This window comes from Ascidiella aspersa, chromosome 2 (genome assembly GCF_963924565.1).
Source record: "Ascidiella aspersa chromosome 2, kaAscAspe10.2, whole genome shotgun sequence".
Taxonomy (NCBI): Eukaryota; Metazoa; Chordata; class Ascidiacea; order Phlebobranchia; family Ascidiidae; genus Ascidiella; species Ascidiella aspersa.
The window spans coordinates 12,255,103-12,282,021 of NC_139448.1; the positions used below are offsets into that span (position 1 = coordinate 12,255,103).

The 26,919-nt window shown below is 42.6% G+C and overlaps 1 protein-coding gene across 1 annotated transcript in view; it reads left to right on the forward strand.

Annotated features, from left to right (window-relative positions):
* The first annotated feature begins 1,485 nt into the window (after positions 1 to 1,485).
* The window catches only part of LOC146163717 (uncharacterized), a 51,092-nt gene continuing 25,658 nt past the window's right edge, over positions 1,486 to 26,919 (forward strand). Inside the window, exons 1-2 of the mRNA XM_083381474.1 lie at positions 1,486 to 1,785; positions 4,231 to 4,608. Of these exons, the coding sequence (XP_083237600.1) occupies positions 1,720 to 1,785; positions 4,231 to 4,608 (444 nt within the window). The 5' untranslated portion in view covers positions 1,486 to 1,719. The remainder of the gene's footprint in view (positions 1,786 to 4,230; positions 4,609 to 26,919) is intronic.

The window sequence follows — 26,919 nt, forward strand, 5'->3', positions numbered from 1 at the left end:
GTTCGACGTGTAGTGAAAATAGTTCTAAATGATTTCAGCCTTCGTATAAATATCGATCACTCAGAATGAAACGTCCCGCTTCCAGCTTGTTTACGCCAAGCAAGGTGTAAAAGGTTGAATCCGGGCAGCAGTGGAAATGTGGCAATGTTATCATGCCGAGAGAAACGCCAGCACTTATAATCTGCTTTTATTACCGTGGTAAGTGTAGTTGGCAGTAGGGCAGCCGCCCTTGTAAAGTATAAACTGCGCCGTTGCCGTAAAATAAATGCCTGAAGGCTTAATTCAGTCGCAATACTCTATTGATTATTTTACAAAATTCTTAAACAACATATTCTTATTATAAATTTCGCATTTGCTTGTTTAAATTTGTTGTATTGTTAAGTTTAGACGGAACGAACTGTGCGATTATTCAAAATGTGAATGTGCTAATTTCGCGTAATAAAATAAGCCGGTGACGTTAGTTATATAAAAATAACTCGAAATATAACGGACTACTGATGTCAGCGTGGTGTTACTAGGGGCTGGCAAATGGTCTTAAAATGATATTTCAAACTCAATAATTACATGCTTTTGTGCCTTTAACTGGTGTGGCGTAATTACAGAGACGGGCAAAGGTTTACAAGTTAAATTGCGGCCGCCGCGTGTGTGGGGAAGCGAAAAACGTAGCAAGTCGACAGGCCATTGATTGGCAAAAGAAATAAAGGAAGTGGCCGCAAGAGAGAAAAGAGCGCCAGGAGAAAAGAAGAAAACAAACGCAGAGAGAAAAACGAGCAACGGCTTACATTACACAGAGTGTTATAGTGATGTCATTGTGCTCGATGGCTTAAGCATTTTGACGGCACAATGTAATAACGTCAGCGGTGATATGACGTTTTTTAAGTGGTTTAGAGTTTTCTTGAAAGGTGAAGTTTGCAGGAAATTGTTTAGGACAGTTGCATGGATCATTTTTGTAGTTCAGGAATTTAGATTGTAAGCTAGATAAATCAGTTCATTGTTGGATCGCCACGAATAGCTTTACAAATGTGATTTTACCAAGAAAGCCGGTACAATTTTACCTTGCCTACTTATACTGATTAGCACTCTACCCAGGATCAGGCAAATCAATTTTATTTGATTATAAACATGTTTGATTAATAATTAATATTGGCAAATGACAATATTTTATAAATTATTAAATTTAGATTTTTGTTAAGTTTAGTGATCTTTAAGTATTGTAGAAACATAGCTGGTATGATATAATTTCATTTTATCCTTTCTATAAATTAACTAGATTAGGTCATACAATCCGTATCACTTATTTAAGACATTTGAAACCAGCAAATAAAGTTGACATAAATTGTTTGCTTACCATGTTTAGTAAAAGGAATGTTTTTCAACTGGTATAGCGATTAATATTTTTCAAAATGTGGTAGACCAGGAATTTAACAATTTTAAACATGTTCAAACACGAACTGTTTTATTGTGTTTGTGTACGCAGGTTTCACGTTTCCTGTAAGGCAAATCAGATGTACGAAATAAACTGGATTAGTTTTGAAAATGTCACATGCGAACGGATTATCTGAAACTGTTTAGCTTGGATTGTCACCTTGGCAAAGGCTTGAAGGCCTTTTCCCCGTCTGCCCTGTGAAAGGAAAACGTCAACATATACCGAAAGTTGTCCTCTCTCTAAATTGAGGAGCGGAATTGCGCCCAAGAGAAGCAAAGAAACAGAAAAGAGAAATGGCGAGCAGACATCAGAATGCCCACTCGAGAGCGAACAGCGGTTCTAGAACCGACGCCGTCACGGTAATTCACTAGATAAGCACTTAACTTTAAATTGCTTTACTACCTGGAGTTAGTGGTGTATATATCCAAGTGTCAAAGCGAGTATTTTCCTTTGCCGTAAATTTTGCGAAAGTTACTGCCTATCTTAGTATTCTGCTAAGCCTGGCGTTGGCCGGAAGTGGTGTCTAATTACAGCTTACGCGTTGCCACATCGCCATTTATAAAATTGTAGAAACCATTAACGCCCAAATTGCAAGATTATTGTCGTTTGGTTGTTGAAATAGTCGGTGAAATAATGTCGCCTTTGTTTTTTCATATGATAAATATTGCTACCAAAGCCAATAAAACAATATAGGGCATATTGTTTGTGTGAAATAGTTTAACCAGCCATCGATGTTAGTCATGTTTTAACAGTGCGTTGTATTTGGCTGGCTTGTTTTCTTTCAATACCTTCATTAGGGGTTTCGGTTTTACCGAAAAAACAATTTCGGTTTATACTCTTTCAAAACCCGGCAACTTTGATTAGCGCGTTGATAAAGCAGGCCCTAAAGCAGGGGACCTGTCGCTATTAATTATGTATGCGTTACGTATTTCCACCCATGTTCACTTAATAGCGAGGACCGAAATAACACAAACGTGTTCTTCGAGTCGCATTGTTGGGCCTGTTAATATACGGATTAACGTTTTTTAAGACTGCCTTATCTGCTGTAACGTCTACATTTACCAATCTGCACGATATAGATCAGGTGGGAAACACATTCGTTTGTTTCGCCAATATGTTCTTACTTTCAGGCGCAGGTCAAACCACACTAAGCCCCCAGAGAGTTAATTTAATTTTAACATTGATGAGTAGAGAGGCTGCGTCTGTTGCTTTACCAATGATTTTAAATACCTTACTTACAATTAGCATGGTTTCATGCAGTCTTGTTACGCTGTCTGTAATGTAAAATAATTATTTAGCATGATCAATTAAGTTTGAAATTTCAATATTTGAATAGTTTTGAAACTTGTTTTAAATAGAGTGGCATGATTGAGGCCATTAACTATGTAAGCACCAAATTGACCGATTTGAAAAAAAGTTATCTACATGAATAAACGATACATTTTGTTGCATTAAACATCTGGAGTCGCCCCTTTTAGTGCGTTGCGTCATATAGTTTATGACCTCACCTTTGCGCAGTTACACCGCTTTGTGTTTTATCGCTTCCCGGGCTTTAGCTGCTCCTACAGTGGTTTTTGATTTCCATTATTTACACTGAAGGCGCATAAGAGAAGCAAAAATGCGCAGTACTCCCCTGGTACTGTTTTCTAATTTAATAACGACACTCCTGTTCGTTGTAGTTGTTGTATGCAGACCGGTGATTGCACTAAATAGTATAATGCGGGAAATTTAACTGTTAGAAAAAAAAACAAGCTGTGTTTAAACTTAAAAAAAATCTCTTCTGTTTAATGTACATTAAATCATCCGGTTATTTCCGCGTTAATCTATAAGATAGCAGCCGAATTTTTGCTAATGTCACAAAGACTGGCATTCCAACGTCGTTAAAAGTGGAGCTATAAATAACCCGATTCGCTGCTTTCGCAAACGATTGTGTCAAACCATTGCAATCACGGCTTGTCGATTAAAAGCCTCTGATTCGTCATTGACCATATGACTAGTCTCCATTAATTGTTATGCCAGACAAGTTTACATCAAACGTAATGTGAATGATATTTTTATTAGGGCACAACTATTCAGCGCGATTAACTTGCATATCTCGGCAAATATTGAATAAAACATGATAAAGTAGCATTTTTAGTATTTGAAACCAAGGACGAATGCATACAAACAAACTGCGCTTTTGTAGTCTTCTAACACTTGTGGCTCGCCTCGCGTTGTTCGGCACATTACCTTGAAAATTAGCGGTTACGGCAGGCGTAAAGAGAAAGGCAAACGACACGGTAGTCCAAACAAATACAGCAAGTCGTTCCCTAATCAAACGTGCAATGACGGTTGCGAACCAATTGTGGTAGTACAAAAGCGTTTGCTGCCCCAACCCGGTTTGGGACGGCTAGTCAATATTGTGAGTTAGTTTGATAAACAGTTACTGGTTACAGGTTAAAAATACGGTTACCCACGAAAAATAAAATATGTGACAAAATTTTTCGTTTTACGCACACTTTTTTCTAGTTGATAAGTGAGTTAGTTTTATAAACAGTTACTGGTTACAGATTAAAATTAAAAAAAGTTTCACTTCGATACAGCGTCTCATCTTAAATATTTTGAAAATTTGGTTTGAGTAGACCAAAGTTCACCGGTCGACATGTGACGACACCACTTGACATTTCTTGTTTCGCTTTCCTTTGTGCAGGCGATGGACTCATAAGCGCCCGTGTGTATATATCCATACATATATAACGCATTACCTTGCGCTTCTTGTTTGGGTTCAAACCTAGCCGCTGACAATAGCACGTGTGATGTCACAGTGGGTCGGCGGAAGTTGCGGCAGACACGGGTCGTACGTCTTCTACAAGGCCTTCCGATTTCGCCTGGCGCCGCCGGAGCCCAGCACGCCGACATCGACGGGTCGGAGCCGCACCAGAAGGTCCCTGAGCACTCGCAGCGACGAGCATCAAGAGGAGGTAGCTCCGGAGCGGGAGTCAGGACATAGCTCTCTCATCCAGGAGCGCATCTTGTCCCTTGGCGAGTTCTTCTTCGTCCAATGTCGCCCCGAGGACCCGGTCTGTGTCGGGGAAATCCAGCTTCTGTGGCAGGACAAGCACTCCGGTCAGGACCTCGCCTCAACCCGCCTCTATTACCTGCCCGAGACCACGCCGGCCGGACGAACTTCCCAACATGGAGAGGTAAGGAATTTGTGTGTACCGGAAAATCCATGGGCCAGTTATTCGGTCACTTTGTTTTTCTTTAACTTGATTTTCTAAGAACCTACTTGGCCGTTTTGAAAAATTGTTTATTTTCGAAATTGCATAGGTCAGTTTGAACAAACCACCTCAGCCAGTTTGCACTGTTTAAACAAAACGAATCCCCCTCGATAAGGCATTGAATTAGTGTGTATTCGAAATTGCTTAGGTCAGTTGACGTTTGGCCACATAATTTCGAAAAAAGCTGCCTTGGCCAATTTGCACGCCAAAGCGAATCCCCGTTGTTTGCCACTGCAGTGTTTTTGGCGAGCAGGCTGCTTTTCAATTGACCATGTGAACTGCTACATTGTTCTGTTTACGCGTGCTGCCCAGTTGGTGCGCTTCAAATTTACAGCAGCCGGCGTTTAAACGGTGGCCATAAAACAGACCGACTCGCGCACGATTGTTCTGAATTTTCCAATCGCAAAATAATATCGCCAGCAAGCAACTTCGCGCCCCAATTAAACCTGTGACTGTTTTGTGGTTTTATCTTACCCAATCTGGACAATAGTTGGCAATGTAGTTAACAACCGATCAGGTCATCTTTAGGCAATGTTATAGGTCAACTGATGGTTTTGTGGGTTAACAATACCTCCCCTTATAAAGCGGCAAACCCTTCGAAATGCCATTAACATATCGTCGAAATAACTCCCATTCAAATTCCTTCCCGCCGATACAAAGGGAACTCAGGCGCGCTGCTATAAGTGCGTATATATCAAACGGGTCGTGAACCGGTTACGACAAACGGGATTAGTAAAGCTGTCGGATTGCGGCCATCAGCTTGCCAAATCTGTGCCTCTTGAACGTCATGCAACGCTGGGATTTGTTTTCTGAGACAGCGCCTTCCTCGGGCACAATTGCGATTTCGCCAAATGAGGCGTTGTCATCGACTAGCGGCTTTCCGCAAGTGATTTAAATGCGCCTGGCGATTCCACGTTTGTTTAGCGCCGAGGTTCGAAAAGAATTTCGAAAATTCCGCTTATCACCGGTTAGCATTAGCACAAAAAAATACCTTTAAAACGAAACAAGATTTTCTAATTTCCATGATCTTTATCTCGTTCGCTTTTTTACAGGCGCGCCCGTTAAAAGTAAATAGATTAAAAGTTGTTTGACTTGGCGCAGTGCTGAGAGACATCTCGCGGCCTGGCGCTATATCTGCCGTTCGACTTGTAATATTGAGAATGTGTAATGCCAATGTCGCCTTGCGGAAGTGTGTTCTGCCTTTCGGTCGTTTACAGCTTTTACGGCTGCGCTTCCGAATGTGTGACTGTGCTTATCGACGGTACGCGAGACGCGTTATCTGCTGTGGAAAGCCCTTCAGCACTGCTTCACTAAACAGACAGTGCGGTCCTTTGCTGACCGCCGATGCATTATTCATACCAAGTGTGCCCGGGGTAGCTTTGCCGGTTTAAATGTCCACTATTATGTTACGTGCTCCAGCTGATGTTGCTCGGCAATTTTCATTCCTTGATTTGTTTAGGTTGGCCTACATTTGCGCTTAGCGACCGATGGCAAGCTAGTTAATAACGCATGCGGATTAATTTTAATCGCGTAATTTCCTTTGGCATGCAAGTTACTTTGCTTTTTCGCGGGTAGCTACTTTCCCTCTTTCGTGGAGGCTTGTTTACTCGTTTGTATAATGTTTATGTTACTGCAAAATTTACACTTATATACAATTTTGCTGTAATAAATGAGTTTTTCAGCTATTTCGGAGTATTTTAACTATTTTTTATTCAATAAACTGTACAGAATAGAAGGGAGTTTTTGTTGGTACGCAGTAAGCATTCGTTGTTGTTAAGCGAAAATAATGCAGTTGTCCTTGTAAAAGAATGTTTACGGCGAGAAACTTGTTTAAAGACCTCGTTAGGGCCGAAGTCAATTATTTGACCGGGTGGCTCTTTAATATTTAATCATTGACGAACGAATACATACACATGTAAAACATTGTCTCTAATCCAGCGCATTTCATGCGTACTTTTGCCCATGTCACGTCGTCTTAACAAATCTCCATTTAACTTGATCCCGATCGATTGCACTGGAAAGATTTCCAATTGGTCTCGCAAGCTGTCAAATTAAAACCCGACGCCCAAAAGTATCTCGCTTTTTCAGCCCGTCGCGCCCGCAACGAGCGAACAAGCTTTGTCTGTTTGCTCGCTGTGACGTCACAGCGCAAAGAAAACGTGGCAGTTGCGATAAACCGGGCGTAGTGGCTTCTTGCGTCGTGTTTGTTAAAGCAAGTTTGCCGAAAAAAACGCGATGCCCGGCCTTAATCTGGTGCCGCGCGCAGGTTTTGGACTCCACCGAACTAGGAGTGTATAATGGCCGCGCCATATCGCACTTGGAAACTGAACGTTCACAGATCGATCAATATCCCGTCGGCACCACGATCATTACCGTGTTGTGCCGCGGCCTTTCTAATTGTGTTTTCCAATTTAAAACATATACGTCGTTTAGCACCAGGCTTCGTCGAAATTCTATATTTCAAGGTCTCGACAAAGGTTCAATGTCCACCTCTTCTCCAAAGCGCCATAACTCATCGCGCCACGGCGGGGAACATTTATTGCAGCCGGGTTAGTCACTGCGGGTTAAAGTTGATTTTATTGACGACCCTCGTCAGCGATACGTGGTAATCCTGGTGTCACCTGGCGCTTTTTACCGCACAAAGCTTTTTGCCACTCGACGCTTTGCCTGGGCGTCCAAGCGAGACGTTCTGTTAGCCGAAATTCGAGACTGGTCGTTGTCGTGTTTTTTCCTCTCCCATCGAAATTGCCTCGATTCTCTTTCGCCTTTTGACTTAGTAAAATTTTTCGTCCAAAGTATTTTCATTGCGCCCGTCGAAATTTTTGGGGTCACGTGTCTTTTGTTTTAATGCTAAATTGTGATGTGTACATCTCGTTCTTGCGGCATAAAAATAAAACGTTGTTTTTTTTAAGAATCAATCTGTTTTTTTAAGAATCAATCCGGTGCTTAAAAAACAATGAAAACGTTTTCCCTCTGGTATTTCCTAAACGAAGCTTTAAACCTCGATGTTCGCGCGAGCCAGCATACAGCATATGGCCACCGCCCTATATGTGTTTTATCTGTCCCAGCAGAACAACTAGCATTTCGATCGTCGGCCCGAACTGTAATAACTTCCCTTCCAGCGCGATTCTCAGAAAGGAAAGGCACGATCGCGATTTTGAAGTGCCGCAAATGCACAAAGCCAGCGGGCTAGCCAGGGGCCCCGCTACCTCAAACTTAACACCGTTTTCCAGCCGGCCTAAAGTTGCCTAATTGTTCCAACTTTGATAATTATTTCTAAGCGCTAATTTAATTCGTGGCGAACTGTATCGTTTGCGGTTCGCCATCTGTGGAAGATAATTTCGCGCTACTGTCCAATTGTTTGCAAATAAACCACTACACACGCTTAACCCTGTAAGTGGCTAATTAAAGACTGGCGTCAATGTTCGTATTTTGGATGCACGATACTGCCGTATTTTCGTGACTTTTTTAATCTCCATACAAACAGCGTTTCGGCTATTTTAGGAACAGCTCTTGGTTTGTTCAAAATTTCCATTCGAATCAGCGCGAGGAAAACGGGATAATGAAAAAGCCTGCCGTAAAAACGACTGTATCCGTTTCACGCGGAATCGTGGTTGTTTCAGCTTGGCGCCACGCAAAAGAATCAAATCGCACAATAATATTACGCTCCTTTATACGCTGGTGCTTCGGCTCCAGTTGTTAAAAGGCTCGCGTCGTCTCTAGTCAAATATTTGAAGGCTTGAGTTCCCTGTGTGCGTCTCGTAGATAGAACTTGTAGCTACGACAAAACCCGTGTCATTACTCGGCGCTCTGGCGTCCACGACAAGACGGGAATCCATAGTTACGCACTTAACCTGCAGAGGGTTGTTGATCAAAATTTGGTGGCATGTGTATTTTACATTGTTGTTGTTTACGCGCGTAATCCCGATTCTGTAGGTTTCGCTTTCGAGTTGCGAGTGTTCTTGTGACGAACGTTGCTCTCCTGTTATTATAGAAAATATAATGGCTCGCTGTGGTTTTTCAATGGAAGCGTGGTTTGCTGGTCACGGCTGGCACTTTCGCCTTTCAATGCTTCCCGCGAGATTTCATGAGCTCGCTGTGGAAAGCCTTCGCGGAGCCGAAACTCGGGTCGCCAACACGAAAAGCCGCAGAAATTGACGCACACCGGCAGCTTTTAATAATTAATGCGTCGCAATGCGCCTAAAAGTGATAAATTGCGTGCTTTATTACGCAGCCAGGCGGGCCGCCACCGGCAGGAGTTGGTTGGTCGGGCCGGGGTCGACGAAGAATAGGCCACTCCCCTTTTGCTTTTGGCCCGTGGCGTAAGCGAAACAAGATACCTGGCCGATAATAGCCGATGCTTCGACTGATAATTTCACGTTTTCTCGCAAGATCAAATCGACCTTTTATTAGGATTTTCGAAAAATAAAGGCGGAAGACAGTGGTAGATAGGCCGATAAATTGCCAATAAAATGTTGTGCCCCATTTGAATTTTCCGTGCGCTTTGATCCAACACGTAATGTGTCGCCTCTCGTTTCGCCCAGATGACGCGAGCGTGCAAATTAATTCCACCCGATTTCGCGCCGGGGGCTTTTCCCTAGCCTTCGAAACAAAAACAAACCGATGACGATCAAACTCCGTAATCCGGTTTGCAGTTTCGCGTCTCCCGCAAGTGCAATTTCCCTTTTATAAAAAGCACGGCGGCATTTGTCTTCCCCCACACCCCCACCCCCCCTTATTCCCGCTACACAGGCGCGCCTGGTGTGGGATTAATAAGGTTGTAAACATATGGTAACGAGTTTGGAACCCGCGAGCGGCATAAGACGGATTAGCGCGCCTCCAACTCCGCCTCTTGCGCCTTCTCTTTCTCCGCGCCGCTCCTCCTTTGTCACGGGCGCGCGACGCTGAAAAATGCACTCGCGCGCGCGTGAGAGTGTCCTGTTGCGAAAATGGGTCAATATTGCGAGAAAGCTGACGAGTCTTGCCGTCGTTTGCTTTTGGTGAATCATTGTTTTCTCGCCGCGTGTCGACGTGACGGAACCCCACATATAGGGGCGCATAGGTGTCGATATGAAATTGTCCAGATTTGGCAAATTCCGCCCCTGTTTAGGCCTTGACCCAATTGGCTGTAAAGCCCGTAATTTCTGTCTTTGTTGAATACTTTCAGTACGTATTTTTTTGCGACTATTTCATTGAAATAGTAATCTATGCTAATTGTCTGCTGTAGTTAGAGAACTAGTCTATATTTTTGGAAACCGTTTGAGAAAATTAAAGACCTTTTCTATATTAAAAACACACACCGGCCACGTACACATTTGTTTTGATTTCGAGTAAAGCTATACCTTCTGTCTATCAATAAGCCCGCGTCAAAATCCGACGCATTGAGTGCGCTTAAGTAAGCCATCGACGCCCTTTTTGAGCTGCGATCTTAATTTTATCGATCGCTAAAAAGGTGAACGGTGAAGTGCGTCGCTGAGTCGCAATTACTCTGAATCGATCACTTGTAAATTCAATTCCGCCACCGTCGAAATTCGCCTTCCCTCTACAAAGTGACACCAGGGTATAAAAATTCAATAAAAAGTTTTGAAAATCTCTCGCGCCCAGTTCACACGCGTTTTGCCAAAATTAGTATTTTGGTCTGACCTTTGAGGGCTGCTTGCAACAACGCGTCGGCCCGATGCATGCTAATTTCATTCCAATCGTGAAATTCGACTCGGGGGCCGGCCTCCCAACTTTACACAGACTCAGGCAGGCCGAATCAGGAAGACATTGCTCGCTGTTGATCCTGCCATAATTTCCGTCCGTATTAAATTGCGCTCGCGCAGCGCCCCTTCGCCACTTGGCCGCGTTTCTTTTTGCTGCGCCCTTCGAGCCTCTCAGCATCGCGCTCCCATCAAAGCAAGTTTCGTCGGTCGAGACACATTTCGCCTTTTGCCGCTTTCGGCCTGGCACTTGAAATTAGTCGATTCTTTCAGGTGCCTCAGCTCTTGTTGTTGACGTTATGGGGGCGAAATAGCGCCACGCTAAAAACGCGTATTATTACCATTTCAAAGCGTTCGGATCTCACCGTCCACGCGATTTTAGCGCGGCGTTGAAACAACCCTCATTCGTTTAATGGCGTAATTCGAGCCTATACCGATATTTATCTTTCGAATTTAAGCGCCGCGATGTTATTTTGCCTTTAAAGCGACTTTAGAATAGCGAGGCAGTTTTAACAGCACGTACGAAAAGTAGCAGGCCGGTGATAATTTGCGCCGTGAATTCCCTGTAGAAAACACTTGTAGGGCACAATTCCAACACGCTGCGGGTTAGAAGCAATCCAGGGTATAGACATATTCCGCATGCGTTGATACCGCCTGGACTCTGACTCTCTTGTATTGATTTGTTCAACAGGCGACGGCGTGCGGTTAGCAACACTATTCAATAGCTTGGCCATCCGGTTTAATTCCAATAAAGATTCGCCGCCGCCGTCAGATGTGGGAAGCGTTTAACGCGGCTTCTGATTTCGTTTCCTGTAGTTTTACGTTTCGAGGGTAGTTTACGAAATGAGAAAAAAAACAAATGGCGTTTTGTTTTTTTTTCCGCTGCAGTTTTTTCTGCGAAATTCCTCGATGAAAGCTTACAAAACCTTATTTAATAGCATTTCGCTCCTGGCGCTAAAGCCTAGTTTGGATGATGGCGCAATTGTTTCGTATCACGTGAAGCGGGCGATTGTCTAAAAAACTCCGTGAGCGCGAACTCTGCGTCATGTAATTTCGTTGAATGACAGTGCGAGATGTGGCATCTATTGTGCTTGCTGTCTCGTGATGAACTAATAAATAGACAAAACGCTGTAAATCATTTTTCCTCCATTAGCAGCAACGCGTGGGTATTTTCAACGTACAATTTTTCAACCGTGAACATCGTAATGCCTATGCTTCAAGTGCGATTTGTGTCGGTTTTGTGCAATATCCAAGCTTTATGCCCACAAGCCGCCGACGTGACCCAAACGGATTAGGTTAAATCTCCTTTCCCTGTCGGCAGATGAGTGCGCGCCACTTATTTATTAGCGCCAAGGTCCACAAGGGTTCGCCATTTAATTTGCATAGTAAATCGGGCCCGCTGCCCAAATGGCCGCTAGACATGTCGCAATGATTAGGCCAGGAAGCGAATGTCGACTTCCGCGGCGTACAAAAGTGGCAAAGGGCTGTTCAAAAGTCCAACCCAGCTACCTTTTTGTTGCCACACCGCTGACGCCTTGAAAATCACAGAATTTTTGTGTTGCTACTTGGCTTGCGGAGAAACGTGAAATACGTGGCGTTTTTCGGGATTTAGGCGGATTAACATTGTTCTTCTCAGTTTTTACGCGAATCCAATCGGTTATGTCTCGTTTGACGAGAAAAGGGATTGATAGTAATTTGTGAGGCTAACTTCTGATGTCGCGCGCTTTTATTTCGAATCCGAACTACGTCACGTTTCCCTCTTTTGACGTGAGTCAGTGTTTTACTTCACCAAACCCGTCTTTGGATGTTGACGTCAGAAATTGACGTTCCGCTCACTGCCCACGCGCGGTCAACCGCAACGAAGAGAATTTTTTTGGCTAAAACCGAAGGACGATTTGTCACACTTTAAGCCGAACTTGAAACCGCTAATCTCCGAAATGCGCTTATACGGCAATTTCGCGTGGCCAATCTAAGGCTGTCCCAAATTTTTCCAAGTCGTCGCCCCGTTTAGTTTTTTCAAACCTTGTATGAAATTGGCCCTTCAAATTGTTACGCGGTCCCCTGTTTTGGAATGCTTATTCTAATTTTTTTAATTATTTAGGATCACTTAATATTCTGCCATTCCAAAAACAACAAGTCGTACAAATGCGGTTTGGCGTTTAAACAAAATCGAAATAAGCGAAGCCGAGCCGCGATTTTCCGCGTGCCGCCGGAAAAGGAAACTCTACGATTCTCCACGCAGAGCTAATTATAACGATCAGTTTACGCGAGAGAGCTTTATGTGTCGCGCTACTTGTGTACACACCTTGTCCCCTGTCGCCGCGCAGCTCCGCGTTGCCTGACAATACGTCGGCTCCTCCCCCTTGTTTCTTTACTGTCTGCCCAACTGCGCCTTTTCAGCCAGCTTGCGTTGTGTGCGCCGCGCAGGCCAGGAGAACTTCTTTGTTTGAGGCCGCTTCGCATATTTGCCGATTTTGATAATGCGCATATCGGGTAAAGGTGATTTCGGCTTTAGTTTGCAATTTCGCTCCATATTTAGTAAAATGACTTTAAAATAGTTGCTTTGCTGGTAATTTTGTGCTCTTATATTTGTAATATCAGCCAATTTTCATTATGATCGGCCAATTTTTTAATTTTTTTGTTGTAGTTTTACCTGTTTTTACCACATGTTGTATAACCGTCAAAGTGATTATAGTTAATTAGGACATCCGCAAAACTAACTTTAGTAGTATTTATTTTTGTTTTAAAATTCAACAAACAAAGCGGTGATATGGCCAACTACAGATCTAAAACAACAAAAATATTGTTCACCCTACACACTACATTCTACATTGTTCCTTGTTCGATCGCTGAGCAATCGGTATCGAATCGTGATTTATTGTTATTGCCGTGAAGTTTCTGCTTAAGAAAACCCTATTCTTGTGCGAGTAAGCGGTTCGTGCGGTTTTGTTCGACGCAAAACGAGAAAGATTGCTCTTGCTCCTCTCGTTTTTCCTCCCCCGAGAGGCTTCTTGGCTTGTCGGCCAAACGTTGCTGGTGAAATCCCCTTAACCTTTGCAGAGGCAAAGCACAAGTGATTAATGAAATGCCGAGGCTCCGCTCTAATGTTATGTGTTTCCGCATTTGGTTTACTTGATTTAAAACTCGAAAAAAAACTATGAACACTGCTGCACAGTTTAAGCAGCTAGTTGACGCGCTTAATAGTTTCAACATTAATTACCCTTGGTACAATTTTTTTGTGACGATTTAAATTCGAAATTAATATTTGGCGACTTAACATTAGTCTTATGAAGCAGCTGCTAACGATTTAGCCTGTAAATATGGGCGCTTTTTGTCGAAATGAACTTCCCGTGATACAATTCGATTTCTCTATTTATTTTTTTATGTTTTTGGCATATGCTCGGTGGGTGCACGAGCGCATTTGTTCTCGAGCCGAGCATTGTTGCGAAACAATCAAAACGCCATCGCCCCGGCGGTCACAGATGGTTGCGCTTTCAATTACGCCGAGAGAATCTTTCCCTGGCTCTGTATACATCACACAGTGGCCATTGTGATGTCGGCTCACGATTGGGGTCGCCGGCCGAATTTAATCCAACCGATTAGTTTTGCGCCGTTCGAACGAAATCGACATTAAGTTGCAACACGCCAATTTCAAAAGCGTATACATACGCGAATTGCCTTATCCTGTTGCGCGAAAGTTCAAGTCGCTGTGGAAAATCGGTCGCCTTTTAAAACGATTGATGAATTTACCCACGAAACGTCGTGCAATTGGGCTGTGCTCGGAAGCAATAAATGGCCAACGATTTGCGTGGAACTCTCCGCAAACCCAAAAGCCCCTCGGAATCGCGCAGTCAGCACCAAAACGAGCCTGTCGCACGATGCGCTTATGTCGTACAAATGGCAATGCTGTCCGGTTGCTGTCTTTGCGCTCCTAACACCGCCGCGCTCAGGATAAGGCAGATATCCTGTTGGCGGATTGCGCCTGCCAGTTTGACAGCGACAGGACCTGCCACTGTAAACATTCGCACTGTAATGTCACGACTATGCAAATACGGCAGGACCCCGCTTTGTATAAGAGCCTTGCTGTAATTTCAAAATCGTATTGTGGCCGCGGTGTGAAATTGAATGGCCTGGGAAGTACGTCGGTCAAAGCGGAAAACAGCTAACTACTAGAATGGTCGTTAAACGCTTTTTCATAGCTTCGAAACTAGGTTGACATAGGGTTGTTTGCTTACACATTTACTTTTTTTGTATAAATGTCGGTTGTTTGCTTAAGCCTTTCCTGTACGAGAGCGCCTTTCATTATTACATAAAAGAACCACGAGAGGCTGAATAGATCAGAAGCTATTAATACTGTTGAGCCATAAACAGAATTATCAGTTCTGAATTTAAAAACAGTAACCCTCTCGTCAATCCTGCCAGTTGATACGGTCACTTAAATAACGTTTTTCACATACGCTCGCAGTCGCACACCTATCACATAGTTGCTGATTAACTCTCTGTTTGAACAGAGAGTTGTTGCAATCGGTTTAAGAACAAGGTATTCGATTTGATTAATCATGCAGTAACGACTTGTAATTCCTTTTTGGCGTGCTAAATTTTTACAATTTTTTTTTTTAATTTAATAATGTTATGAAATCAGTAGTATCACTTGTAAGCTTATATTTTAAAAGTAAGTCAATAAAATGGATGGGTATGCATTAACATAACAAAACTCATTTATTCTACGAGGGAGGAATTTGTGTTGAGGTGCTTTTTACAATTCTTATTCCCAACAACAGTAGGCTATTCGGCATCCTGTACAGCCTGTGTGTAGTATACAAATATGTTATTATCTTGTGGTCGGTCGCGTTTTAAAAGCGTTTCCCCGCGCGAGTCCTAACCTCATTTTGCACGTTTCATTTTCTTGACGCCTAGGATTACGCCAAGAATTGTCTGCATTGCAATTTCCGTGAACTGAACTGTGCGCACACAATTTATTATACCAGCGCGTTGGCCGAAGCCTGTATTCGCGTAACTCCCACTTTGCTCTATTCTTCCCTCCCATCTCCAGGCAGCCTTATCGCAACTTGATACGCTTTGCGGTTTCCAACTCGCTCGGATAGTAGTTGATTATCTCCCGTCGTTTTCCACAAGCTCGACCAGTTGCCATCCCGAATTAACTCGCTTTGTGCTTGTCGGCCCATTATATGTGACGACACGCGTATTAACAACCCCGGCTATTTATTATTAGTTTACGTGTTGTTCCAAAATAGTCATCTCCTGGCACAGTTTCGTTTTTGTAAAGCAGTAACGCCGCAAATAATCGAATTGAACCTTTGGAGCATAATTTTGGAGGTTTTAGTAAGACGTAAGGAGAATATCAAAGCCCATACAGAAGTAGGTATCATTTTGAACGTTACGAATAACTTTTTATTCATTTTCAGAGTTATTCGAAACGTTTAAAATGATACCTACTTCTTTATGGGCTTTGATATTCTTATTGCGAATTGAACCTTGTTTGTTGATTTTGCAACATATGTTATTTAAAGTAACGACGTACTCGTTATAGCAGAAAGTTTGTGGCGACGTGTGTGTGTGTGTGCGCGCGCACACAACTGTGACGTCTGTATTCTGTCGAGTGGGCAAAACCGAATATCCCCAGAGCGCTTTGAACGAGGACGCGATACACGCAACTGAAGGGCGGCATGTGACCCGACATGCCAGAATCTTGTATGTGCTGGTTTTATTGTCTCGGCGCCCGTGTTTGTTTAGCCCGAAATCCGTGTTTGCCTTTCTCATTTAACTGCTGCAGATAAGGGCCGAGTAGGGCTGCTTTTAGCGCGTCGCGTCGTTTATAATTAATACGGCCGGACGGGGGACCGCTTGGCTGCCATTAGGAAGGGGAAAGCACGGGAAGCCTTGACGGCGAGCAAAAATAGTAGCAAGGCCCTTAGCGCTTTAGTAATGCAATACTGAAATACCACAATGGCGTCTACCCGTGTATCACGCGTGTTGCAAATTTCGGCATAACGAAAACCTGTTTGCTGTCTAACTGTAAGTATGGGATTATGGTCGCTATTTTCATCCGGCGATGAACCGTAAGTGGTTTGACATTTTTATAGCGCCGAAGTCGCGTTTTGTGCCTTTTTAACGCCGCGCCCCAAGATTTGAAGGCTTGCAAAAAATCTCTTCTACGACCGCGTCTGCTTATTTTCGTACTTGACCGAACAGGCCTGGCAGGTGCCTTTTGTACCCTTGGGCGACAACGTTCGACGCGCAAAGAATAGTTGATTCAATTGCGGCCGGTTTTAAACCCGTTTAATTGGAGAGCGTTTGTAAGAAAGCGAGCCGAACATGTGGCCACTTTTTCCGCGAAAAATACCCAAGGGTGTGCTTTGTGCTTGTTGACGGCCGTTTCTTCAGGAAATGTGCTCGCACTAACCGCCGCGATGCGTTGCATAAACAACAGTCGGCATTCTGTAAAGGTCGCGCGACCGCAGCGAAACGGGGCCGCGCGCAGACTTGGCCTTTGCCATATAGAATACTATAGTTGCGCAAAATAAATCATCAGTTCCGCTTAACAATTTAATTCAAATGTATCTTTGATGCATTGTGTTTCAATTTCATGCTTGGTGTTATTTCACTTTGAAGGTTTTTTTTTATTTGCGCCACAAATATTAGCACACCACCGAAGTTAAAATCGTGTTTAGCAACTATTTCTTCGAACATCCACCATACCATGGCTAAGATACAAACTTGTTTTTAAAATTGATGACCTGGTAATGGAATTTCCAAACACAATGCCTTATAGGTTTAGGTGCACGATAAAACAGATTACATTACCACCATTTTTGGCAATTGCCGTTTATTTTTTTTTCACTCCTAAAACTTAAAAAAAATCATGTTTCTGTGTCGTTTTATTGCTGCCATGAGGCTATATTCCGATTTATATATTTTCGTAACGAATTGTAAAAAAAACGTCTTATCTTGCAACGGGTGGCCTTGGCAAGGAACGCAAGATTTCAGCCCGCGGCTATTTTCTTGCCGCTACAATGACGTCGATTTACTGCAATTACGACGCGATAAAACTCGAAGCCATTTATTTTAATCTAGGTATACGTACGCTTTCGTCCGTTTTTACTTTTCGACTTGGGCCACGGTTTTGTTTCGTCGATGCGCATCTCCGCTATTTATACGGATTCGTAATACGGATTACTTTTGGCGGGGATAGTTTAAGTGTCAATTCATTAGACATTGATATGCATACAATAATAACATTTGAATTGTAGCATAGCGCGAAACAAAAATAATTTCACGATCGCATTTTGAAACGTCAAGCAATTTCGAACTTCCATTTGCGCTGTGCACAACATTCATTAATACAACAAGCCGAAGATTTATATTTTTAGTTTAATTACCGCAAATGGCTCTCTGCTTCCTGCAATAATTTCGGGCAGGTTTAGCATTTCAGATTCTAGGATCGGTGCATTCCCTAACGTGACTAACCTCACTGAGGAATCAGTCATCGCTCGTCAGAAATGTTTCCAAAATCGTGTCTGTTCGAAAACGCTCACGCCCTTTTGTATCCGCAGCATATTTTCGATTTGACGTATGTTGCCAAAATGTGAAGAAATTAACGCGTTTCTTTGAATTGTATTTATCTTTGGGTCAGCAAAGGGTGTTTCCGTTAACTGAATCGAATCCTAATTTGGAATTTCGCCATTCTGCGGTTTATCAATATTATCGCATGAGCAAAATGAAGTGTACTGCCAAAGGCGAAAATATCTACAAATGTAAACTGCCAAAACATCAGGCGTGACTTTACGGCAATTTGTGGTGGGCGGCTTGTGCTAGGCTAGGGTCAAATAGCTACAATCTAAAAACAAGCAGCATCAAGTGCACGGCATACTTGACACACTATCGTCAGTGTTTTTGTTCTCCAGTTAAAGTGATAAGAGCCTCTGGTGTAAGACTCAGCTTGCCACCGACCGGCTTGCTTTCCTGGAATGGGCCCGGCGAAATTATTTAATCCCGCGTCTGTCGACCGCGGTGCTTTATGTGTTGCGAACGTGTAGCGAAGGAGTAGGCAATTTTTAAATAACACATTTTGAGTCGTTCCACAATTTCAAGCCGTTCTTAGTATCAAAGCCCATACATAAGCAGGTAACAACCAGTCTCCATTCATTTTTGACGTGTTTATTAATATGGTAATCGATACAAATTGGTAACGTTTTGCATATTTGTTTTATATTCGACCTTGTTTCCAAATTCTACACCAACAATTGTATTCTGTACCAAAAAGTTACATTTCAATCAAAAAACGTTCAAATTCAAAATCGTTTTAAATTTATTGCCATTACCAAACCGGTTGGCTGGATTTAACTTTTAAGAAAGCAGCTCCAATCGTTTTTTTTAATCCGACAAAGCTGTAATTCTTGCCTATAGGCTGTTTTGCCTGAGAAGGTTGATAAAGCAAACAAACGATCGCAGTCGCCAACGCTCTTGCGTCCCACGCATCTTTTGCATCCAACACTTAATGCAGGCGTACACGCCAGCAATACACAGTAGCAACGGGGCCTATTAGTGGTTTACGCCTAACACACGCAGCGGTTGCATGTGCATAGCACCCGTTGCAGTTAGACGTGCGGAAGACAGGCCGGAAATAGCTCGTTTTTAAAAGGTCAAATGAATTTGTGCCCGCGGCGCTATTCGCGAACGTGAATCGGCGCCGTTTTAAAGTTCGATTTCAATTTTTTGATCGTGCTGTGTTTTTTCCTTTTCGTGTGTTGCTTTTTATTGCGATTGTCGAACGAAGTTGTTACGTCGGCTTAAAAGTGTATTACCGAGTAAAGAGCAATTTTAAATTGTTTCAGAACATGCATTTTCAGAATATAACACAAAAATGAAAAGCTTTTATTTAACTCATTTTTAGACATGCTTTGTCATTTATTGAAATGAAATAACGCCATTTCACTGTTTGGTGTTTCACGTAAACAGCCAAAATATTTCCCAGTCGAAATCCATTCAAGCTGGCACTGGCAGCCAAGCAGCTGAACGGCGTTATTTATTAGATCTGCCATCCGTGAATAGCAACGGCTCAAACGGGCGAAATTTCACCTCGCTGCGAAAAATTCCCCGGCTCCGCCTCAGCGAGCAGATGCCTTTGTGACGTCACAATGAAAAGAGAGGGTAAACCCTTTAGTGAGCATCAATTCCAGTCGGCGTCCTTCACTTTGTATTGATTCGCGGCTCGAGCAATGCGAAATAACTGCGGTAATTAGCTAGATTAAATTGCCTTGTATAGAAGCGCCCACTGCCACACCATTACACTTCCTTTGAAAGGCCCCGATCAATTAATCACAACAAACGGTGGTAAGCAGTTTCCCTATATTAGCCGCCTTTAATGTTGCAGGTTTTCTGTTGTTTTATTGGTAATACTAAATGTAGCATTGTCAATTTTTTTATCGCGTTTTGTTTTAAAGCTTGGTGATTTAATATAAAATGTTGTTTGATAAACCGATTTGTCAGTGAACAATGCTTTACTTTCAAGTCAATTCGAAAAGCGAAAAGTGTCGAAAAATTGATACACGCCATCAATCTTTTGTAATCCAAAGCAAACCGAGCTTCGTTTTTCAAACACATAAGATGTTCAAACAGGGCAATTTCGAAGCCTTCGTAATGGCGTACACTGTACACGGCTTGCTTCTATTAAGCATCGCCACCGAACGATTGTGAGTCAATATTTGATCTCTTTCTGTGCGCGTTACGTCACTGGCGCTCCGCTTGTGCGCTACACAAAGCCCATTGTGACGTGTAAGCGGAAACCCGGCGAGTTGCTGGTGATAATGGATGAGAAGTTTTGTTTTTAGAACCTGTGTGGGCTTGGCCGCCGCGGGTTTTTTTGACAGACTTCGATTTAGTTATCAAATTTGATTCGGTTATCAAATTTGAATAAAAATTCTAAACCTTTTATGTTTGATAAAATCGACGTTTCGCTGTTTACAAACGTTTCAGCAATACCTATAAAAATACAAGTGAAGACAAGTGACTTTACTTGTATTTTGACACTGATGATGGCATGAGGTATTGCTGAAACGTTTGTAACAGCGAAATATTGATTTTATCGAATATAATCGCTTTAGTATTTTGTTTATTTTTATTGAAATTACCAAAAAACCCGTGTATTGTGTTGAACAGTGTTTAAATTTAATTTCGCAATTTTATGAGAACGGTGAAACTTGAAGAAAATTGGGGTACGAACACCGTGATTTAAATGGTATCGTAAAACCGTCCACTGCACCTCGTTGAAACCACCCATTAAACCATTCGATGACTTAAATTTAAAATGTTATTACGTTTCTCGTTGGTAGCCATACCATTAAAAAACATCCCGTTCTGCATTACAAGTACCTTACCCGAAAAGTTTATCACGAAAAACGTTTTTTTTATTTATACATTGCAACTTTATATTCGACATTGTTCGGTCGCGTTAAAATGCCAGTCAAAAGCTACTCGAGACAGCAGCATCTGCGCTTTAAAAAAGGGAGGCGTTTTTGTTCAAGGTGGCGGCGTGACGTCCGTGCCAATAAAAAGCGACCTAAAAAATAAAAAGCAAAACAAATTGCGACGGGAACATATTCACTAACGGCAACGCGAGTGGACTTGCCAAAGAACCCACGTGAAGCCATTGATGCTGCCCGTGTCGCCAACCACCGCCGCTGCGTGGAACTACAGTGTTTACATGACATTCGTGCGCGCCCATCCGTGGCCTGTTGAGCGTTGGCGGAACTGAAGTGCCTCGTGTGGAAAAGCGGCAACGTTGCTGACCTCGCACACACAAACACATATATACACACACACACGCGCGCGCACAATTGACGGGCGCGTCTCCGCACGAGATTATATCTGCCCCGCTCCTTTTTTTCAAGAGCGTAATCCCATCTAGAAGCCTGGTTTCCGACTTGGGTAAACATTTTGTTGATGTTGAAGCGAGTGGCATGTTGCGACCGTGGCGGCAATTCGCGCATTTGCAATTCGAACGAAATTGTGGAGAGCTAATCTGTTCAAACGCCAGCAGAGCGATTTTAATGTCTTACCTTTCAGCAATTTCAGCTATAAACTTTCCAGCGAGCGCAATTTCGTTCCTCGATCATGTTAAGTGCCGCACCTCAAGGGTGTCATGATGCCGTTTGGTCGTTAATTAATGGTGGCCGGTCACCGTTCTAAAGCCAGCATGCTTCCTGGCACGTAATTGCCTGATTACAGTCCGAATCTGATCTTTGACCCCAACACGCCCTTCCTGGCCTTCCCCCGCGCAAAAGTCCAGGTTATAGTCGGGCTTGGCTAGTCACAGTTATTAATAATTACAATGCGACACCGACTCCCCGTGTGGTTTTCAGTAGTTCTTTTCAAACTTGAATTCGCGATAGTTTTAAGGTTTCGTGCAACATATTTAAATTTTATTGACCGATCAACTGTATTATACCACGTCCCGGTATTTAAGTTTTAATATAGATAAATCTGTTGACAAATTGTGTACAGTTGTTTTGGTGGGATGTTTGAGCCATTATTGTATGATCATTTTATGTTTCCTAGTTTTAAAAAGTCTGTCTTACAATATTTTAGAGAGGCGATAGAGGTCCGCTGGGTAAAATATTCGGGTAAAATATAAAACCAATGTTTCAGGCTATCGTAGGATTTTCCCGGTTTTACCTGTAATAGCCAATATCAAGTTTGAAAACCCAGGTAAAACCTGGATCAGACACATTTTTTAACCTTGTTATACTCTGGTTTTTAAACTTTGAGTTTTATTGTTTATATACGCGTCAGCTAAGCAGTGATCGACAAGCAGAAACCTGCTTCCAGTTGTTTTGTATTACATAAAAATACACCCTTTTTACCAGTACTAGAGTTTTTATACCTCGAAACCCTTTTATTCTGTATAAATTATTCGAATTGTTTAAGTTTGCTGTAAAAAAATTGACTGTTTTTTTATGGTTTTAACGACTAGAAATCGTCGTTCTTTGGTCAATAAACTTTCGAGCGGTTCCGCTGCTGCGAGAGATTTTGCGGCGACCCGCGCTGTTTATTTAATCGCCGGATTAAATCGATCGATTATTATTTTTCCAAGTTCGCCGTGATCGCGCGTCGACAATCGATGCGCGCGCCCCCCGAATCGATTGTAACGCGAACAATGGCGCGTCACCAATGTATTGTATACTCTCTCTCTCTTTCTCGACCTTTTTGCCTTATCCACTTTGAGCAGCCAATGTAGGGAATTAGCGAAAAAAACTTTGTATTGTCGATATTTTAAACAATAAAAACGTGCCTTTTTACAGTTACAAGTAAAACTCATAGTTAAAAACATTAGTAAAAACAGGATCACACTTTTTGTTTAAGAAAATATATTTCGCCAAGTGTCATCGTCAGTTCCTTATTCAAATAGACCGATGGTTTTGGATTCTATAAAGATACACCCTGATGTTTTTACATTTGCTTTATTGTGTTTTAAAATGACGAACACCTATTGATTTTGCCGGACAAATCTACTCAAAACCTTTGCTGGTTAATTATTGCTGGGCACATGTTTGCTTGGCACACTTGCCAAATGCTGGGCAAACCTGTTAAGTGATGACCAGTGTTGTCTGGAACGACACAGCGGCGTATCTCCCACCGAACAGGCAGCTTGTTATTTATTGCCGCAAGTGCCCAATAAAACCTTCGGCAAACGAAAAACAACTGGCACATCGTTGAGTAAGTCCACCCGAATTCTTCTGTCGCTTTAATGCCGAAAAATAACAAATTTTTTCGCTGTCAAAGCGAGCGAAAATATACGACGGTTAATTTCGATTCGGCTACAAAAGTGCGATCAATACAAACGCGTGCTTTCATCGCCCACACCTACTGCCTATGCGTCCAACATTGGGACGCCGCAAATGGCCCAAAACACCATTTACAAGCGTCTAATGCGACCGTGTGCTTATTCCGGATATAGATATAAACCGGGCAATATATTGGGCGCGCATATTTCTCCTTGTTAAGCCCTAATCTCGCGCGTTCGGCTTTTGTCTCTTAGATGCCGCATCTCAGGGCACCGCCGCGATACAAAGATATCAATAATTTATGGGATTTATTTAAACAGACATCGGCTGCTTTTTGCTTATTGGAACGAAGGTTGGATTTTGCTGACGATAGTTGTTGTTTCCTTTTTGTTGTTTGCAAAATTGTTTATTTTACGGGTTTCTGGCTAGAATCTATTTTTTTTAAAACTTAATCTCTTGTAGAAACGGCAGATTAGGCACTTATCATTTAAAAGTGGGCTTGGACTTTAGCATATAATGTCCCTTATATTGTGTAAAATGTATGTTCAGAAATCCCACATAAGGCAATACCATATAAACTTGGCTAATTGCGATTTATTTTACTGGAAAAAAATATTATATTTTATGGATTAAACAAGTTTATTTTGCCATCTGCTAAATTCACATTTATTTTGTGTCCCATTTATATGCTACTATCTTCTGCCTCGTCCTTTAAACGCTATGTAAATGAGAAAATGATTGCACAGCATTTTACAGATTGGTGTCAAAATGTGCAACTTGCGGTTTCGGAAATTGACGGCTGTATATCACCAAAATGTAATTTCCGTTAAAAATCGGGCAAGGTCCGTATTATTTTAAATACGAGCTAAAGTTGAATCCAATCGGCTTGTTGGCGAATGTAATCACAACCGTAAAAGTTTTAACACGTTTTAATTTTGTTTGGGCGATGTATTTTTTTATGGTTGCCGAAATTCGTTTCTTCTGCGTTGGGAATGCTTTCCAAAAAAAATTGAAAGTTTATTGGCCAGTGTGTAATGTGTAATTATTTCCAGTTGGCCGTCCGATTTCAAACGATTCGACTGTTTTTATTGTGTGGACTTTCGGCCCCGGCTTACCTTTAGCGAGAGAACCAAGCGAATCACGTCCCATAACCACGAAAGACGGAGCTTTGCGGCAAGGCAGAGCAAACAAGTTTGTGTGTATTAATGACTCAGTCGGCCGTGCGACCTGCGCCTTAAACACGGGTTCGCCCGATGTTTACCTGTGTTTTCCGACCCCTCTTCAAGTTCTGCTGCTGCTTGACACAATACCGACGTAGTTCGCAAAATCGCGCACCGCGTACTTTTTACAGCCCTTCTCGTAAACTCGTGCCTTGTTCGCAATTGGCGAGGGACAGCTTTTAACACGCTGATAGACTTGCTGTTGTTGCTGGTGTTTCTCAAATTCGGCGCGTGAACAATGTAGCCGCTGAATTCCTTTCGAGTTCCGCTGAAAGTTTGAGGCGGTTGAGAGAACGATAACAACCGATCAGTCCTGTTGTTGTGCGCGCATGCCGCTTTCTGTCACTTAAAATTTGCCAACGTTTGGCCTATCAATAACGCCGTGGGTAATTCGGTTTCGTCAGTATTTTTTTCGGGGGGATTAGATTGTGTCGTTTACGCCGCTCGGACAAAGTCCAGACCCAATTTTGGTTGATTTTCTCGTTTAAAAGTGCGCAGTTTCTCCTGATGGAATACTTTCGCATTCAATTTCATCGCCTCCGCGTGTGAACCCGCACGCATTTGACACGCACACATGCGCGCACACCCACCAGCGCGCGCCAACCGCGCCGCTGTAGAATTCCTGTCACGGGCCATTTCGTCTGTAAGGAGCACAACGACAAGCGTGGAAATTCTTGTCAGTGGAGAGGCGGAATTTTACCGACGATCTTGCGTTACTTTCGCTTTTAGCGCAACTAAATCAACTCGGTGTCGATTCGAAACAAATATCCGCGACCTGTGTGTGTGTGTCTGTGTGAAAATCTCGCGCAAATCGCAAAAGGATCTTTTTGACCTTTGGCAAACCAAAATCGTGAAATGGTCAACGTGCGGTTTGGTGTCCGATCAAAAGCTCGGCCGTGGTGTGGCATTATTTAATTTTCGTGATTAAAAGGTTTAAAACTAGAATAAAATTCAATCTCCATTAACGGTTGCTGTTGGAGGTTTTACAAGGCAAGGGTCCTATAATTTCATTCGTGCATGGATTTGCACTGAATGGTGGGAAAATGGCCAGCGGCGACGAAACTAAACCTTGACGTTGCGATCGAAAGGCCCAATTAAATCGCGACGACTCGAAAGACGCCCCGTCACTTAAAAAAACGAGCGCCAATCAATTGTTGCGTTTTCTTTTCGCTCGCGACGCCCATTTGTCAATGCCAACCTGCTTAGGTCTACTTGCCACAAGCCTATTATCAAATCTCATCGATTCATCGATTGAGTTCGCCGCCGCTGCACCCGTTGTGCATGCGCGTGTGTGTACTGTGTATGTATGCGCGCTCGACAGCGCAAACCTATTCGCCACCGACCAACTTAAAAAGGGCCTCGGCTGAATTATGGCCATCCCATGAGTGTTTATGTTGTCTTGCCCCGAAAAATATCGAGTTTGTATCATTTTCGTTATTAGGCTTTTGATACAAAATCTCGCCCGGGTAAACCTCAACTTATAGTTAATCAGCGGCGCTGACCTTTGTCCCACATTATGCAGATTTAGCGCAAATTTTGAACATTACCAAGTCGTTAGTCAGACGACTTGATTGTTTACACTGAAATAAAAAAACCTTAGTTCTGGGCATTAAACCAATAAAAAAGACGAATTATTTTTTTCTGACAATATTCCAGGATTTATTCGCGAAAATTTTCGGTTTTCTGGCCACTTCCAGCCTCTTTCTTTCCTATTGTATAATAAAAATATGTTTTACCGACCTCCTTTCGTTTTAACTGCGCTAATCTTCTGTAAAATTTTGTCACCCCGAATTCCTTCGAGACGTTTGTTAGTCGTCATTTATAATGCGAATATTCAATATAAACGACGAATAAGGCAATAATGAGACAAAAAATGCGAAACAAGTTCGAATTTAAACAATAAAAAGTTTAACACAGGATAAAACAATTTTTTAAAGGAATTTATATTTCGCCTACACTGATGTAAGTAAAGTGCAATACATATACATAGCAAACTGATAATAAAATTAATAAAAAAATGAAATACATATGAGCGCAGTACAGAATAGATAAAAAGTTTTAAAGCAAACCAAACTGTCAGAAGAACACAATGGCTTTTTGCAAGGAGATCTCAATATTAAGTTCCAATTTATAAACATCGACAAATAGTAATGTTGCGAACGTTGGTGTCAACACTCAAATCCCGACGTCAATTTATTCATGGGCTAAGGCGTTCGGGTAACGCGAACTTTATTCGGGGAATTGTGTCACTCGCTCGCTTCGGGTCGATGACGTTTCTCCTTCCTGTTTCTCTTTCGCGAGCGCTCCGGCGCAGGCGCGGCTCTAGCGCCTCCCAGCGGGCGGATTAGCGCAGATAATCCCCGTAAAGATCAATCGATAAGAAAGGGGGCGATCCTCTTTAGTGTTACGCTTTCGCCCGCACAGCGCCCACCTATTCATGCCCGGTTACGGTTTGCGAGTGGAATTCGATGCCTCATCGTTTACTTGTTTTAGCCCGAACAATTTGTC